General features: G+C 37.3%; 2 protein-coding genes across 4 annotated transcripts in view; one reads left to right on the top strand and one right to left on the bottom strand.

Annotated features, from left to right (window-relative positions):
• pax5 (paired box 5) overlaps window positions 1–6,597 on the bottom strand; it is a 51,190-nt gene extending 44,593 nt beyond the window's left edge. For 2 of the 3 annotated variants that reach the window (XM_056256926.1, XM_056256928.1), the window contains exon 1: window positions 6,256–6,597. In XM_056256926.1, coding sequence (XP_056112901.1) covers window positions 6,256–6,301 — 46 coding nt within the window. In that variant the 5' untranslated portion in view covers window positions 6,302–6,597. Of the gene's footprint in view, window positions 1–1,294; window positions 2,053–6,255 lie in introns of those variants that run through there. The other variant, XM_056256927.1, reaches the window with a different exon arrangement.
• A 5,654-nt stretch (window positions 6,598–12,251) lies between these two features.
• zcchc7 (zinc finger, CCHC domain containing 7) overlaps window positions 12,252–18,364 on the top strand; it is a 62,972-nt gene continuing 56,859 nt past the window's right edge. The window contains exons 1-2 of the mRNA XM_056256925.1: window positions 12,252–12,341; window positions 13,627–14,225. Coding sequence (XP_056112900.1) covers window positions 13,640–14,225 — 586 coding nt within the window. The 5' untranslated portion in view covers window positions 12,252–12,341; window positions 13,627–13,639. The remainder of the gene's footprint in view (window positions 12,342–13,626; window positions 14,226–18,364) is intronic.

Genomic DNA, 18,364 nt, shown 5'->3' with positions numbered 1-18,364 from the left:
TGAGATATTGTAGCAGAGAGGAAACGTGATTCGTTCTAGCTTCTGAAATGTGTATACATCTAATCCACCGTTTCATTCACCGTGCCAATAGATGTCATTTCACATAGACGTGCGTGTGCGTGTAAGAGTGGGTGGGTGCGCGCATATTTGAGTTTTGCGGGTTTATTCATCGATGAGAGGGAGAGAAAGAAAGAAAGAATGAGCGAGCGAGCGAGCGAGGAACAGGAGGAGAGAGAGAGAGATCACAATTGCATTTTCAGGGTCCATAATATGTGATTGGCAGCTTGGTTTTTGGTAACAAAGACATTGCAATTTTCGGTTTTCAAAAAAATATTTTCTTACAAATTGAAGATATACGCTGATTTTACATAAATAACTAATAAATATTTAATGATTGTTAAAAAAAATAATAAAAATTATGTCTTGCACACTGAAAATCCTAATTCATAATGAAGTAAAATGTGTAGCAGACTATTCAAATGAAGCTGTTATTTGCGGCTTGTACGCTGACTGCGAATAAAAAATAAAGAGGAGGGAAAGAGAAAGGGGCCCTTAACGCTGGTATCTTGGGGGACCACCGGTGTCCGCCATGTCACGAATGAGTGACCACACATCTCTCCGCCACAGTGAGCAACTTCAGCTTTCGTTTTTTACCTCACAAGTGTCCTGTTTACAGCTACCCTCAAGCAATGTATTTAAAGGTTACGGAGCCTGTTTGCCATATCCTCAGCTGCGGTTCAAGTTCAGTTTGTGTCCACTGGCTGCTGGCCTTGGCCGCGATCTCTTCCCCCCTCTCTTTCCCCCTGGGATTGTCAAGCAGGCTAAAGCTCTAACAAAGCAATCCGGTTCTTAGAATGCCAAAACAATCGGACCAAACAGCAAAAAACGTCACATTTATTTAAGACAGTTGCCTTATTAAAGTTTATAATGCACATGCTTTGATTTCATTAGATGTAATCCGAGATCACTCTTAAAAATAAAGGTTTCAAAAGGTGGGAACCATTTTTGGTTCCCCAAAGAACCTTCAGGTCATCAGTTCTTCAAAGAACCATTTTTTTCTTACTGTGAAGAACCTTCAAAAAAATCTAAAGAACCTTTTCAAGAACGTTTTGTGGAATGGAAAGATTCCAAGGTTCTTCGTGGAACTAATGCCAATAAAGAACCGTTATTTTTAAGCCTATATTTTGTTATCCTATTTCTTTAATAAAAAATAAAAAAATAAATAAACTTTCTGGGAACTTTGAAAGAAATCAACCATTTGAAAGCAGTTAGTGAAAGACTACGGGGAACTTACTGTGCATCGCTGCGAACGGGTCGTGTTTGCAGTGGATTTCCATCGTTTAGCAGGACAGGCCTTCCGTTCAAAAGAAGCAAAAAGTCTTTAATGTCCAGTACTTTTTTCTTTTAAAGGTTTGTGCGTTTGTGGTCAGTCCGTTCTGCTCGGAAATGTCTCTTTTAAACGCAGTTTCAGCTGTTTAGAAGTCCAAAGAAACTTTGGTTGGAAAATAAACAATTGACCCTGAAGACCTAAGGCCTATATTCGGTCAAGAGTAAAAGTAGTTTTTGTGAATTGCGTGGAGGGAATAAAAAATGATAATTTCATAAATAATCATTTATCTTGTCCGTCATTAATCAGTCTACAAAAATAAGCAAAAAGGCGGTCCGGGCACAACCCTGCAGGGTCACACAACTGCTCCTGCGGCCCAACATCCAGAGTGAACTAACTCAGACATCTGTAGGGATTCATCAAAATGGCATATCAAGAAAAGTCCTGGCATGTGCCAATTTTAATATTAGTCCGAACAGTCTTCTTAAGCTTTAGATAAAAATGTAGAAGTCTCGTTTCCAAGCTCTATCTTGACATCCTCGCTCCACTGACCGTGACCCGTGAACTGTGACCGAGGTTCGCACTGTCAGAGCGCGTCCCTTCCAGGGATCTGTAAAATCCTGGTGAGGTTTCTGAGAAACCCAAACATTTACTTCATGTTTAACGGATCTTCACATAAACGCGATTTCCTTGCATCTTCTAATTGCTCAAATCGCGCCCTCAGACTCTCTCTTTTTTTTTTTTTTTAAAGAAAGAAAATATGCAGATTACTCCGACAGCACGAAGATCCCCAAACAATAGACATACGACCGTGGACATATGAAATTAAAAAGTACTTGGTGTGAACCCCGAATCAAAATGTTTGCCAAAGTTAAACAGAAAATGATAAATAGCCATTGCGCGAAGCATTTGAACTTGAAGGAAAAAAAATGTCCAAGAAATGTCGTGAAGAAGAAACAGGTTTTATCAAGTTTTGACCCGCGTAAAAATCCACGGAAAGTCTCAGTTGACTGGTACGGTAGTGTAGTTTTTCTCTCTCGTCGCAATTGATGTCCGCCGAACGGTGTTCTTCCAGTGTGAGAAGCAGTGGTCGAGCCTCCAGTCCTTACCGCGCAAACACTGCACGAGCGCACGGCGCGTTTCAGAACCTGCTCTCTTGTGGACAGCGCCAAAGCTACAGCGCTCTGAATCTACTACCGAGTCCGAGCGAGACTGTCAATCAAGAGAAGTCTACCTATCCGAGCACTGCACCTCTGCCGTCACAATCGCCCTGAGTCGCGCTCAGATAAAGACGACACCGATTGGCTAACACTGAACCAATATGAGAGTGGCGTGCTGTCCCAATTGTGCACCGTCAAATAGGGAGTCTTGAATCGAAGTTGGTTCTCTTCATGGCTTCGCTGATCCCATGTCTAATTTCAATTAAGGAAGGTGATAAAATTGAATTTTTTAAATATCCGTTTGCACTTTTTTTCAGTCATTCAATTAATAAATGGTTAATAATTGGGTATTGCGTCAGAATATGTTTTCAATTGTGAATAAGCTTTGTTAAATCATTGTAAAAAAAAAAATGCTTATGACAACTGACGTATTGCAGCATTTTACTGAGCTACACGTGCATATAAAAGATAATGATACATAAAAAATAAATGAAAATATTTTCTCACTGTTGTATTTACACATTATTAGAAATTATAAATGATGTCCCACTTGCACGTGCAGTTACGACTGCTGTTTGGTATCTTTGACAAAAGTTTTAATATTGTTATTTAAAAAAAAAGACTTTAAAGGTTTAACAATTCTGCATTCATAATGAAATCTATTCGTTTTTATTTATGAGGTTTCTTTGTGCTTCCAACAACAAAAATCTTCCTACATGTTTGACGGACACGAGCGCTGTTCCACACAGACTTTTGCTTTATGCTAAATCATTTTTCATTACCAGCCCTAACAACAGATTATTAAGCACTAGATATTAAGTCATGTTAAGTTTAGTTGACTTAGAAACTGTGGTGTGTTTTTAAATAATGATTATAATTGCCGTGGTGTCTAGCATCATGGTAATCAGTGCAATACACTTTTAATTATTTTTAAAAAAAGTTTTTTAAAAGAAACCAGTATGATTTCATTCATTCGTTCATTTCATTATTAGATCACACGAAAAAGGGACAAAATAGGCTACTTGAATTTAACTGATTCAGTTAGCCTATAATGAATTAACTTGGGAGTATTTTCAACACCTATTGATTTTTTATATATAATTACCGTTGTGTATATTTATTTATGTCCTTCATTAATTTATACACAAAAAAAAAGACAAAACATAAACAAGGCAAAACATAAAACGACCTAATAAATTTGTTACATCATGTTATTCAATGTGTTACATTCAGATGTTCCATTGCCTACCTATATATTTAAAGGAACACCCAAACCTTAACTCTTCTAAAACTCCATTTTAATGTTTTAATTGAGAACGCTTTGGGGCAAATTTCCGTGCTGCGACTACTCACATTGTTAATCTAGAGATCAAAGATACAATTATCTTATGTATTTGCCTGTGTGGTCAGAATAATGTAATCTTTAAGTCACTGTAATCCTAGGCTACATGCTCAAAATGCATGTGCTCAGTACACATATTCGCTATATTCTGTGAAGGAGAGATTCCTCCGTGGTGCGCCATAAGTGCCACGAGGGGGCGAACCTCTGGTCTCTTATGAAGAAGATCCATCGCGCGCAAACACACACACACACACACACACACACACACACACACACACACACACACACAGCGCGCGCGCACACACAGCAAATGCACACGCACACTTATAAACTTGTGAAATTATAGCAACTAGACGTTTTGCAATGTTAAAAAAGGCCTAAGCGCTATTTGCAGATATTTTGTATTCCGTTTTTAATCTCATTAGATGTTTAAATATTTGTGTCGCTGTTTTGTTTTGTTTTTGAGAGAAAAACGCAGCCCGCAAATAAACATTACCTATGCCTATTTTATAACTTTATGATGATTTTGAGATTTAATTTTTTCGCATAAATTATTTGAATTATTGTATGCTCCTTTTTGTCTCTCAATTTCCCCGTGTTTGACTGTGGCCCACGTGACTAAATGCTCTCATATTCTGTCTTTCTTGAGGAAATGCTTGCTTATAACAGTTGCCCAAATTTTCTGCTATAGCCTACTTCGCAAATTAAATATAAAAACAAGTCAAACTAAAACACAGCTAATTTGTAGCCTTTGCTTTTGGCTCTGTCTTGGAATTCTTTTTATAAAAGTTCTATCATGATTCAAACCATTTTTTTCCTAAATCATAAACATAAATCATTATTGAGATAGGCTAGTGTTTTTTGTTTTTTAAGACAAAATGATTTAGGATTCGGGTTATTAAAGAAATCACTTAAAAAAACAAATAGCCTAGGCTACATAATAGACAGTAAAAAAAAACACAAAAGACACACATAAAATAAAACAAAAATATAGAAGTGTTCAGAATTCGGTGGGCACAAATTTGAATAATAATTCTGAATAGTTCAGAGCCTATCAGAGTCAAAGCCAAAGACAATACTTCCAGTCCTCTCCAAGTTGTCAGTTAATGATTTACACCATTGACAGAAACTTGTATTCTGTTCGGTTTCGTTTAGATTAGCTGTTTAGTTTTATTCTAAATAATAATAACTTTTCAAGTTATTTCCCGGTCGCTATCATTGAGGAAAGGAAACCCTCAGAACATCAGGAGGATGACAATGCAAATGGCATTGCTTTTCGACGACTCCAAGTCTGCTTAGTTTAAGTTTTAAAGATAGGTATTTTGACACAAAAAAGTTGTTCATTTTTTGTGTCAAAATACCTATCTTTAAAACTTAAACTAGTCATAGCCTACTATAAAAATTGTATGCTCATAAAATCAAAAGACAAAAAAAAACAAAAAACACGACAACCAAATATAGGCCTACTGGGATGTCCGATGTCTCATAATAATATGATTTAGTCTTCAAGGAAATCTGGGCGTAGCCGTTTTGACGCAGGTGAGATGAACCACCTTAGCTCATTTAAACTGGTCTATTTAAGACAGAACTATTTAAGAACATTGTTTCTCGTTGTTATAAAAATTCCCTTTAGGCCTATATAGCCAATAACAAATTCTACATGTAAACAATCAATTTTGACTACTGCTACATCTGTGAATCTGTGAATCTGTGAAGCTCAACCTCACGTTGAGCCAAGTAAGCAGCAACAACACCGGCAGATTTAACGCAGAAATCTCAACTGCACGCGCCATTTCATTGGGAGTTTTAAATGTGACGCGTGAATGAGGGACGTTTATGAAAACACAAACATATTTCTTATTGAATCCAATGGGCTGAACAGTCATAATGTATGCTTCTGGATCAAAATGAAAACATCTGCAGGGACTCAAGCCTCAAAGTTTTTTTTTTTTTTTCATTGAAACAAACATCTTTCAAGAACCCCATTGTGTGCGTCACTGGTTCCTCATCCATTTTCGCTTATAGGCCTAGTTTTTAAATTTCCTGACGGTTTTGAATTTTGATTTTGTTCTTTGGACTGTAGGGCAGAAAAATAGGCCCAAACCCAGCACACTTCAAGCTCAAAACACATTGCTGTGTCAAAATCAAAGAGTCAGCAAAGGTGTGGCCAAAATAAGCGAATTTCTAGACCCATTACAACGTGTTGTTCTTGATTTTTTTTTCTTATGTTAAAAGTGTCAAAAGATGGACCACCAACATTCATCTCAATATAAGGATTAATCCCAAAAACAGTTTTGTAAAAGACATCTAGCCCATTTAGCAAGTGCACAAATGCTGTATTTGTAAAAAGTTTTGTAAAACAGAGACCTAGACTACTTTGAACAAACAATAGTTCAACTGAAATGGAGAAACAGACAAGGCCCTACCCGACCGTCCGATGCGCAGAGATGGACCCTTTTGGTCCAAGTCCATGCCGTGGCTAGAGGTTGGACAGAGGGATGAGCGGGGGGGGGGGATGAGAACAAAAAAAGTTCCCTCTCCTATATCCTCTGTTGCTGGTCTCTCTGCTCTTTTTTTTTTTTTTTTTTTTTTTGTAACAGTGGTTTTGACGAATGGTAGTTTGAAATGTGACTCTTCCGCTCCCTGTTGCGCCGTTGCAATTGTTCACTGGAGTGAGACTAAACGTTTTAGGTGGAAAAGAGACTCTGAAGGAAGCGTGAAACGATTATGGGGCAAAGTCAAGAAAGAGCCGCGCGCTCATGCCTTCTTTCTTCTCTCTCTCTCTCTCTCTCTCTCTCTCTCTCTCTCTCTCTCTCTCTCTCTCTCTCTCTCTCTCTCTCTCTCTCTCTCTCTCTCTCTCTCTCTCTCTCTCTTTCTTCCTCTCTCTCTCACTCACTCACTCACTCACTCACACACAACCGCTCCCCCTCTTCAGATAGACAGTGGCGTGGTTGTAGGCCCTAGATCTGATCATTTGTTGGTAATACTTTTCAAACTTAACTTTCGCTCCGTCGTTTAAAGGGATAGTTCACCCAAAAATGAACATTCTTATCATTTACTCACCCTCAAGTTGTTCCAAACCTGTATGCATTTCTTTGTTATGTGAAACATCAAAGAAGATATTTTAAAGAATGTCGGTAACCAAACAGTTGTCGGGCATCACTTCCATCGTATTTTTTTACCTCTATGGAAGTCCAGTCAATGGGGTCCATCAATGATTACCGACATTCTTCAAAATAATCCTTTTTATACAGGTTTTGAACAACTGGGCCTAAATGATGACAGAATTTTTCATTTTTGGCTAAACTATCCTAGTTCAATGCTAAAATAATCACATGTGCGTGAATCGTAACCGAACTAATTTTAGTTTACGGTAAGAAAGCCAAATAACAGTTACAATAATTTTCAATATTCAATTAATAATATATATATATATATATATATATATATATATATATATATATATATATATATATATATATATATTATTTATTTATAAAATCCAGTAGGCTATAACCTATTCATTAAGATAGCCTAAAATATGAACATAGCCTATAGCCTAGGCCTATATATTCTTTTTTTTTTTTTACATTAGGCTACTGCTATTTGAATGTACATTCACCAATGGTCTATAAAGCATTAATAATGGTGTAATGCTTCATAGGCAGGCCTAATAAGTGTTACCAAACAAATGTAGGCTATCTGCCAAAACAACAAAAATAAGTTTTAGTCGGTGAGGCCTTTTGGTTGCATTGACGTGACTTTTTAAAGCATAATTTGGTCAACCTAAGACTTCTGCTTTTTTTCCGTATAGCACCGACAATGCACGTGAACGCACGCGCTGGATGACGCCAGGCGATGATTCGAGGTCTCTAGGTTCATGGGCGACACAGACACAATTGAGCGCGGAACAATGCGATGGACGCGCCGTTCAGCTCTCTCTGACCTCTTCTCAGAAAACAACAAATGTAGCTCATTTAATCGCGCCCCATAAAGCCATGTTCCATTGATAGAGAGCTAAAGGCAGAATAATGAATGAAGCTTTAGACCTTATTAATTTAATTCAGTGTGGCCCGTGGCTTGTCTCAGATAATTTTGGCCCAGAGGTCAATTATTTAATAACAACATTTTTCGCGCATGACGGGAAAAGCCCGTATTCATTTGCCATAAATAAATAAAAGAATGATATTTTGAGGATAAAGCCCAGCATGCAGAGTTCGAACTGCCTTCTGTGAGTTGTGAAGCTCTGGCTGTTTCTGTGCAGGTGTCTGTTGTTGTCACGGTGACCTGAGGCGATGCAACCGCATCGCTACACACGACTCTCCGCTCGAAGATCAAAGGCCAAGCTTGTCCTACATCAACTTACATAAACGACCACTCTTTCTTCCCCTTCCTCCCTTCATATCGCCTCCTTTAACAGTAACACATGCATGAGACCACCGAATTTCCTTTTTTCATTCATCCATGATTTAATAATAGACTTTAAAATAGAATTTATTTCCTCAGTTTTGTATCCACGATGGTCAAACCACAGGCATAATTCTTAAGACATCAAGGACGATAAAATAGCTCTGGTATTTTTAACGGATTTATTAGTCGAATGACACCGTTTCCGCTTAATCTTAGCTAAAGTCCTGAAAAACGAAATAAAATCTATTGCCTATAGGCTACATAGGCAAACTGTAGGCTATGTAATTTTACATGTAAGCCTTTTATAATTACATAATTATTATCATTATTATTGCAACAACGATAGCCTAATAATTATTATTAATAAAATCATAAAAAGAATAATAGCCAGTTATTGTTCCCTGGTAAAGCTATACCACAAAAAGAAAAAGAAAAAAAGGCACGAAACGTTATAAAGATTCTCAAAAGTCTTATAGCATATTTTGACAGTAGCTATGAAGGCTGTCCCTTATAATTTACAATGGCTTTTAGAAACTATACCATGGTAAATTTGCAAGGCATAATTTATTAGCTAAATTGCTCTGTAACTAAAAAGTTCAAATATGCTTGGAAAAATATTTAGGCCTATGCAAATGTAAATAATAATAATAATTAAGTAATGCATTTTTTTATCAAAACAAAATTCTAAAGAGTTTTGTTGTCTGAAATTCTGACTGTTAATATTTCGATTGGCAGCATTGCACCGCTCATGAAGTGTTAACGTGATAGGATTACAAAATGTGGTGTTTCAGGCTCCTTCTTGGTTTAATTAATAAAGTAGGCTAATTAAAGCGCGGAGAGTTTTTGGTAAGGGGGATTTTGGTTGTTGCCCTGCTGGAAGCGGAAATAATCGCTTTTGACCGAGACGCGAGAGTCAAGGAGGACAATTAAAATAAAAAGTAAACAAATACACAGAGAAAATCAACAACATTAATGACGCCTCTGTTTTTATTCAACTCATTTGATCCGTGAATGGTGTTATAGCAGTCCAATAATCGAATGCTTTCACCGCAAGCACCCATAAAACAATCTACATAATCAAAAAGCGTCTTATCAGTAAACATTTAAAAACAAAAACAACAGAAGAAATTCTGACCGTCTGTCTCTGACCCTCAATGTTTATGCAGAAACACACTTTACGTGTTTCTTAATGGCTCGCTCTTTGTTTCCTCAAATACAATGATTTCAACACTGTCATCAAATAAATAAATAAAAAGTAGACTTAATAAAATATTTACAGAAATATTTTTAAATCTTTTTACGCAGTTTGAAGGGGATCCACCTAGCTAATACCTGTATTTCGTCAGACTATTCTAAGAAATTTTTGGTAAGCAATTAATTTACATATTAGGCCTACTTAATTGACATCTTATCTGTATCTTCCAAAAACCTGACATTTGGAATTTGCTTGGTTATAATAACTACCTAATAAAGAAAAGCTTTTGTTGCAGAGCTGTCAAATCTGTGAAACCATACTTTCCCACCTGGGCTTATTTAACAAATCAAAGGTGTTAACATGCATTTCCCCCAAAAGTATTGTTAGTTTGAAATGCAGAGAACATTGATGTGGTATCCTTTTTTATTGTCCTAGAGTATTATTATTAAACATGGGTAGCCTATGTGTTAATAACTTGTAAAGAAGTGATAGTCAGCAAGAGAAACAGAATTCTCATACTGAAAATCTGTTTAAAAGAAGTTTTTCTTATTCGGCAACATGCCATGTTTGGTGTTATGCCAAAATCTGTAAATGATCTAATTGAGTGATTTATTATCAAGATGGATTTTAAGTATATTAACCTGCCAACAACTGTGAAAATGTCTCCTGAAGTATGAACCCCAAGCCTCAGCAGGAAATAGTGCCAGTTGTAGACCTGTCAACACTTGGCACAACACCAGACCACACAAAGAGGACATGGGTTTCTTCACTCAATGTTTTGTTCCAGATCATGTGACGTGTAGCGACATGCTGGGGTCAAACTGTGCCTTGATATTCTAAGTGGACCCTCAAAAAGGAAAACAATCAAACAGGCGAATGACATCACCCTTTATAATAAATTGTCAGAATCAAAGGCTCTTGCCTGCACAAACAAAAGACAGACGGGGGGAGAGAGAGAGAGAGAGAGAGAGAGAGAGAGAGAGAGAGAGAGAGAGAGAGAGAGAGAGAGAGAGAGAGAGAGAGAGAGAGAGAGAGAGAGAGAGAGAGAGAGAGAGAGAGAGAGAGAGAGAGAGAGAGAGAGAGAGAGAGAGAGAGAGAGAGAGAGAGAGAGAACCTTATTTGGAAAAAACCTTATTTATTATTTACATTTGTTATTAACCCGTTATTTAGTGTACAATCTGGTACACTTTATGCATAACGTTCATATGATTGTTTTTATTAGGAATTCCCCATCTTTATAGCTTGGTTCCTACACAGCAATAAAGCTATTATGTTTGTATATAGCACCCAAATAGACTTATAACTTTCAATGCCATGATAATTGTATGCTCAAATATTGATCATAGCACAGTATGGGGCAATGTTACACTTGAATAACACACTGAAGGTGCAGACTGGAGACATCAGCGATATAAACGCAGGGGTAGGTGAAGGTGGCCATTTGGCTTCATTTCCCAAATGAAAATCTTTCTCATGCAGAACAGCCATGTGAAATCAGATATTGGAATGGGAAAGCCTGCATCCTCGCTTGTGACTCCATCTTCAACACCCGACTGGTTTGAATTTGTGCAGATTAACAGATGAACAAGCGCTTCCCTTTTCCTTTTAAAACAATAATAGTAATAACGATCAACAAATACGTCCAATATGGCAAGAGCAGCCAGGCATTCCGTTCTCCAGCTGCAATCCCTATTTCTACAGCTTTCTCCCAAAATATGGCATATGTGGTGGGCTTTTGGCTTCATTTAGGAAATGTAACCTTTTGAAGGAAAACAATCCACTGCTTTGATGGCCTTTTCTGACACTGACACGCATGGAGACGTCTTCAGAATCAGATGGCATTCACACCATGATTCCCACATCAGCGAGCTCTGTTCATGTCATAGGCTCTGGAGATGATAAAGGTATAGCCTGTGATTTCACAAAGAAAGAAAGAAAGAAAGAAAGAAAGAAAGAAAGAAAGAAAGAAAGAAAGAAAGAAAGAAAAGCAAGCAATCAAGAAAGAAGGAAAGAACAAAAATGTGTGATTTATATTCAGATATGTTTGTGACAGATATGCTGCCTGTTAAGATATGTAAATTCTGGACCTCAGAAGTGGCCAAACATAGCAACTGATAAAAGGACATTTTGCATGTTATTTCTATCACAGCAATAAAGATAGCAAGAAGTTCACATCTCAAGTAAAAAGCCAACATCTTGAAATGCAGCTTATGTGTTAACTGTTAGCTACAAATGAAATTGTCTTAAATATGTAGGCTAGGCTATAGGCCAACATGTTAACAATAAAAAAATAAAAAATAAAAAAATACATGGGCCTACATACAGATATAGCACATACACATACATGTGTTTTGTATTATTTTTTTTTTTTTTAGCCAAGTTATGAGGCAATGCTTTAGGCTATCACATGGTGTGTGTTATTTTTTATAGGCCTAGTTATTATTTTCTGCTTTCTGAATACCAATGGCAAATCAAACCTTAATAATAATAATTATTATTATCATTAGTCATTAACGGGAACCTCTTCACAACGACACTATATCTGAACAAGGTGTAAAAAAAAAAAACATTTCTTAGGCCTTCTTCAGTAGACATTTCAGGGTCCGATGTTTATGCCTGGCTTCCTTGTGTTTCTTGTAAGTACAAATTCCTACAAACAGAGCATTGACGTATGAACAGTTCAAAGATTTCGAAACCCTCTCCCATTCACACTATGAACAAGCATGGTAACAGTTAAAACAACCCCTAGACTCAGAGCCACACATGGGGAGCCACACTAACCTTCAGTGTGTGCGCTAAATGTAGCGCATTTTTTCCCAGGGATGAAGAATAGTTGGCCAACCATTAAATTTCCTGCGGAGTCCGGAAGTGAGTGTCACCGCGTTGCAAATCGGAACTTGTAAACAGGTCAGATTTTTCTTCAGCCTGGTAGAAAACTCTTTAAAACGTGTCATATTGTGTAGTTAAGGTTACAGATGTTTTTAAACACTGTCGTGCCCGTTTATTAGTAATACATCCACAGCCGACATCCATGTGTACGTGAACACACGTGGGTCTTGAGTAGCACTTAATAGCACTGAAGCTAACACATGTTCATCAAATATATGTTGCCTAATGTTGCATTCAATGATTTAAGGCTGTTAGATGGCAAGTTTTTTAATGTAGTCATTGCTTTTATACAGATATTTATTATTGTAAACCATTCATGTTTTTACTGAATTATTCAGGCTTCCAGTTAGCATAGTGTCCATAGCTTGTGTTCTGTGTTGTTGTTTATGCGTTAAATCTGCTGTGTTCGTGATGTTTGGAATCGTTTTTATGGATTTGACCAGAAATCTCTCTGTGACTTATGTGTGGCTGTCAAACAGGCTAAATTGAAACAAATCCACTCGTGCTTTTTGACAAGTGAGACATAGAGAGGATAACAAAACAGAATTGATTATGATGCATGGATCTGGCCTAATTGCTATTGTACAGAAGACAAAGCAGTAAACTGACAGTTTGATCAAAACTAAACAGTAGCTGTGCTTTATGTTTACGTCATTGCACTTTGTGTTATGGAAACAGATTGTCTTCTCATGGCTTTCACTTTGAATAATTTTTTTTTTTTTACTTAAGTGTCTATCTATCTGCAAAATTTACTCATTAAAAATCTAATATTTTTTCAAAATGTTAAAACCGTTAGCTTTATTTGTTGTGCTCTTAAAAGGGCTGAAGTGAAGTTCACAATTTAAGCACTGTTTTAGTGTACTAATGTATACAACAGCAATTGAGTAATTCTCAGTTGTCTCACACAGCATACATATTTTAATTTAAGTTTTATTAATCAGAATCATTGATGATATTATTCTTGTGAATTCAGTTATTTTAAATATGTCACAAAGGTATCTAGCAGGCTAAACTAAGAGAATGAGTTCTGATAGTAATAAAAGAATCAGCTAGAACATAAGGAAAATTATTATGATTTCATTTTCTGTTATTATTGCGAATTAAAAACCTTATAAATTAATCTAGTTTGTTTTGTAAAATAAAAATGTTTTTAAAAATAAAATAATGATATACAAATATTTATTTGTTTTTGTGGTGGGGCTTGTGCAGATATTGGCAGAATGATATACTGAATAAAGCAATCTTTATGGGCATTGAATGATGACTCATGATGATGTTTATGGCTGGGCTGTTCTCTGTTTAGGGATCACCTTGAGATGTTCTCAGGGTATCAGGAGCGGGAGGACTATGAGGACGAACTGTACCGGGATGAGGCGGACTCTGGTTTGTCTGACGCTGACAGCGAGCTGGAGTTCCGGCTCTATTCCCAGCTGCACTACAACGCTGAGATCCAGGAGGACCGCGAGGACTCGAGAGAGGTCCAGTCATCAGTACCACGGACTCAGCCACAGCAGAAGTCCTTGCCTCCTGCTCCACCTGTAGATGTTATTGTGATTGACTCCGGCCCAGATACCATCACAGTGTCAGACAACACAGAGGAAGATGACAGCGTTTGTGCAAACAAAGGTCAATCATCAAAATACTGGAAAAGGAAGTTGCATCCCAATAGCTTACTTTCACCCTGTCCACCACAAGTTCAAACAGGAAGGAGCTCTCCAGATGATATTGTGCTGTTGGATTCTGAATCCGACGAGAGCTCTTCTGAATCTATACCTCCTTTTGTGGAGGATCTGGATTCGGACTCAGACTCAGATGTACTGGAGAACTGGATGATTCTGGGTCAGGAGAAACAAGATGAAGATCAGAGCATCCAACTCAACATCTCCAAATTGGAAAATCCAGGTAAGGATTTTCACTCTAGTTTAAGACAAATACTAAAGCTGTTAAATAAGCTCACCTAAAATGCCCATGTGGTCTTTCACTATAAGAACAGAATGATCCATATTAAAGGCAGGGTAGGCAATTTGTTCCAGAAACATTTTTTGTTATGCTGGTTGAAAGTCTCTTCACATCCTGATAGCAATCACCAAGTTAAGTGGTCTAAATGCATTTATATATATCGTCTGTGGAAGGTGTAGGACCATAAAATGGTCATCCAATCATTGCATTCGGTCCGATACGTTGTCACAGCTGCCTGTCAACGTATGTATTTTCATTCCTCCACGCTCCCTGCTTGCGCAGACATCACACATCATCAGCGCATTTCATTCTGTCACCGAGCACTATGCCACCTTTTACAGTTCCTCCTGAACCAAAACAACAAGCTTATGCTGCATTCGCGCCATAGCTACTGTAATTTGGAAGAGATGGAAACCCCCCACGTTCTACATGAAGCGGTTCGTTTCTCAAATGTATGCGTTTCAATGGCAACACAACTCAATGCCAACTCAAATCTGCAGCAGGCATGTGGTACAAGTAAGTGCTCTGTAAGTTGTCTCTCGTGACGCTTTTGTTTGCTCCCTGCTGTACGTGTTCATGTGTTTTGAAGGAGGCGTGGCTTTGGAGACGCTCTGAAGGGAGGGTGGGATCTTATGCTCTCAAAGCTACCCTACCTTTAAGTTGTTTGTTTTAAATGTTTTGATGTAAAAATGTGAACAAACCCTTGTAGACTGCACTTTTAAAGGGATAGTTCACTCAAAAATCATGTCGTTCCAAACCTGTATGACTTTCTTTCTTTTGTGGAACACAAAATGTTTTGAGAAATGTTTTTTTGTAATCAAAACTGTTTAGTTACCAACATTCTTCAAAATATCTTTGTATTCCTGGGAAGAAATAAAATAATACACGTTTGGAAAACCGTGAGGGTAAATGATGACAGCATTTTCATTTTAAGTGAGTATTTTGTGTTATGTTTGCACTTTTCTTTTCCATGCAATGAATGCCTGACTATAAGTTTAAAAAATGACATAAAATTAGCCCATGTGACTCGTACGCATATGCCAAGCCGTCAAAGCCAATGGTGTAAGAAGACAACCCATGTTTGATCATTTTTTTATAAATGATTATTTTTAATTTATTAATTGAATACATTTCTTTTTTTCTTTTCCTGGGTAGTGCTTGTACAACATCTGAATCATATTTGCACAAAAACATGATATATGTTTGCCTTTAAGAATCTGCAGACTGTCTGTTAGTATGTTAGTTAGTCCGTGTGGATAGGCTCCCTAGAGGGTCAGCAGGCCAGAGCACTTGTGTTAATATAAGAAAAGCAAAAATTTGTGTTTATCCCCAAAGCACTCGGCTGTATGTGCATAATCAGTGAATCTGATGTCTCATCTTCATGTATTTATTATAAAGTTAGTTACCGTGTGCTGGTGTACCAATTGAACGACTAGGTGTGTGCGTGAGCACATGCATCCGGCTTTACGTGTGTAAAGTTAATTTGCATGCGTGTGAGAACATGCAGGAAAAGCAATGAGGGAATATTTCTGTGTATGTAGTGGAAAAAACAAACAAAACATAACAAACCTCCTGTCAGAGAGCGTGAGCGAGAGAGAGAGAGAGAGAGACTTTAATCATAGATGAATAAAAATGTCTTTGCAAATCTCTCCAGATCTACACATTAGGTTAACCTGCAGAGCTCAGCAAGGCAGCAAACCTCTCTCTCTGTTTCTTTCTTTCCTCTCTTCCCTTTTTTCCCCTCAGTCCTCCCTGAATGTGCTGTCCTCATTTCCATTCGTAGACTCCTTCCTGTTCCTATTATTCATTTTCTACTCTTTCTCTTTATCCTTCTCTCTTTCTTTTTTTATCTAGTTCTCCCCTTCAAATACAGAGGATTTCATTGTGCCTTTTCTCTCTCTTTCCCTCCCTCCATCCATCCATCCTTCCTTCTCTTGCTCTCTCTGGCTTATTTGAATGGTGACTGTGGAGGAGTCTGTGGGCTGGTATTTCTGCTCTGTCGGTCATGCCTCTCACACTCATGTGCAGAGGGGGCCTTCTCCTGCCCTGGCCTGCTTTTGTTACCCAGAGAGAGAGATTCAGTGGAGGATGAGAGAGAGAGAGGAGGGGTACAGAGGGATATACAGAGGGTGGAGGGAGGAATGGGGCAGCTCTCTGTCTCTCTTTTTCTCTTCTGTGTCTCTGATCTCTGGGGCTTGACCCTGCACTCCAGAACATGTGGGTCACACAAGGGAGGGGAGCTGGGAGGAAGTGGCTGAAGAGGTTGCAGTCTGCATGTGCACTTACACCTCTAAAAACCAGAGTTTTCCATTGCCAGTTTAACTGTGGTTGAGCGGGACAAAAGGATGCCCGGGTGAGGTGGGAGTGTAGGTGAGGGTTGAGACCACAATTTTTGATTGGACTTGAGAAACCGTAAAGCCTACCAAAACAGAGCCATCATCATTTTTTTCCCAGGACCCACAAATTCAATTGACAGCCTTGATATATATCATCCTGATATATTTATCATATGCACTACTGTTGACATTTTTAAAATGTTTTTGTCTCTTATGCTCACCAAGGCTGCATTTTTTGCAATCAAAATACTGTAAAAACAGTAATATTGTGAAATATTTTTACAATATACAATAACTGTTTTCTATTTTAATATATTATAGGATGTAATGAATTTTCAGCATCATTACTCCAGTCTTCAGTGTCACACGATCCTTCAGAAATCATTCTAATATGCGTATTTGGTGCTCAAGAAAGATTTTTTATTATCATCAATGTAGAAAACCGTTGTGCTGCTTAATATTTTTGTGGAAACCATGACATTTTTTATAAGATTCTTTGATGAATAGTTTAAAAGGACAAAATTTGAAATTGAAATCTGTTGTAGCAAGCATTATAAATGTTGAAAATAAGTATTAATTTCTCAAAACAAATTTCTTTTTTTACAGACCCCAAACTTTTGAACGATAGTGTATACCATATTCTAGAATAGTGTTCGACTGAAATTTCGGACAAGACATGTTTCTGTAGCTCAAACAGTAACTGGTAAATGTATACCTTGAATGCAATGTAAAAGTTGCTTTAAATCAAAACATCTGTCAAATGTATAAATGTAAATTGGATGAATTTTTTTGTTTTGTTTATTGGCATTGTCCTAGGACTGTACACACGTTGCCAGTTAACAGAAATGTTAGTTCCCCTTTGTGTCATTTTCAACATCTCAACTTAAATATTAAAATAAATACTTAAATAATAAATACTAAACATTTAATAATTAAATAAAAATTTGAAATCTCAAAATTCACATATTTGAGAGTGAATTTTGAGTAAATAGTTTTTTATTTATTTTTTTGTTTGATTTATGATTTGGTTGATATAAATGAAAAATGTAAAATAAATATATATTAAATGTATATATCAAATCTTTATTATTATATATAATATGTAGAACGTGAGCATAATATTAGCCATAAGCCATTGCAATACACAATCTACCACTTAGTCTAGAATATGAGGCCTAAAAGGCAGATGTGGTGTATGTATAGATGGAGTGAGCCTAGCTGTTTTGTTGGCATCAAAAATACCTCCAAAACACAGGATTGTGCATGTGCATAGGGGGAAGTAAACACATTTTGATTTGTTAACATGTCCTGTCCTGTCATGGCTATATGCACTCTCCATAGGGGACGCGGAATTTGTGTTTAGTGTGATTGTGTCTGTGATACACTAGTAAAAAGCTTTAGACAGCAGTGACTAATTTCATTTGAGCACACAGACTCACACTCACACACTCTCGCACAAATCCAATTCTCTTCAGTTGCAAGGTCTCAACTATGTGATGTGTCAGCCGAACAACATACAGTCGTATTGTGACACACACACACACCAAAATCCAATTCTCTACAGTTGTTAGTGTTGCTGTTACTATATGGGACACACACACACAGGTCGACAAAGGTTGATTTGAAGAATGGTACACATTTAGAGGACAAAAAACCTGAGAATGAGAATGTTTGTGTGCACACAAGTGTTTATCATCAATTGAAGTGAGATTTTAACAATATTTCAGCTCATCCATCTACAGTACT

This window comes from Rhinichthys klamathensis, unplaced genomic scaffold (genome assembly GCF_029890125.1).
Source record: "Rhinichthys klamathensis goyatoka isolate OS25496 unplaced genomic scaffold, OSU_Roscu_1.1 h1tg000133l_1, whole genome shotgun sequence".
NCBI classification, from domain to species: domain Eukaryota; kingdom Metazoa; phylum Chordata; class Actinopteri; order Cypriniformes; family Leuciscidae; genus Rhinichthys; species Rhinichthys klamathensis.
The sequence above is the reverse complement of the archived record's forward strand: the minus strand, read 5'-3'. Positions and strand labels throughout refer to the sequence as shown.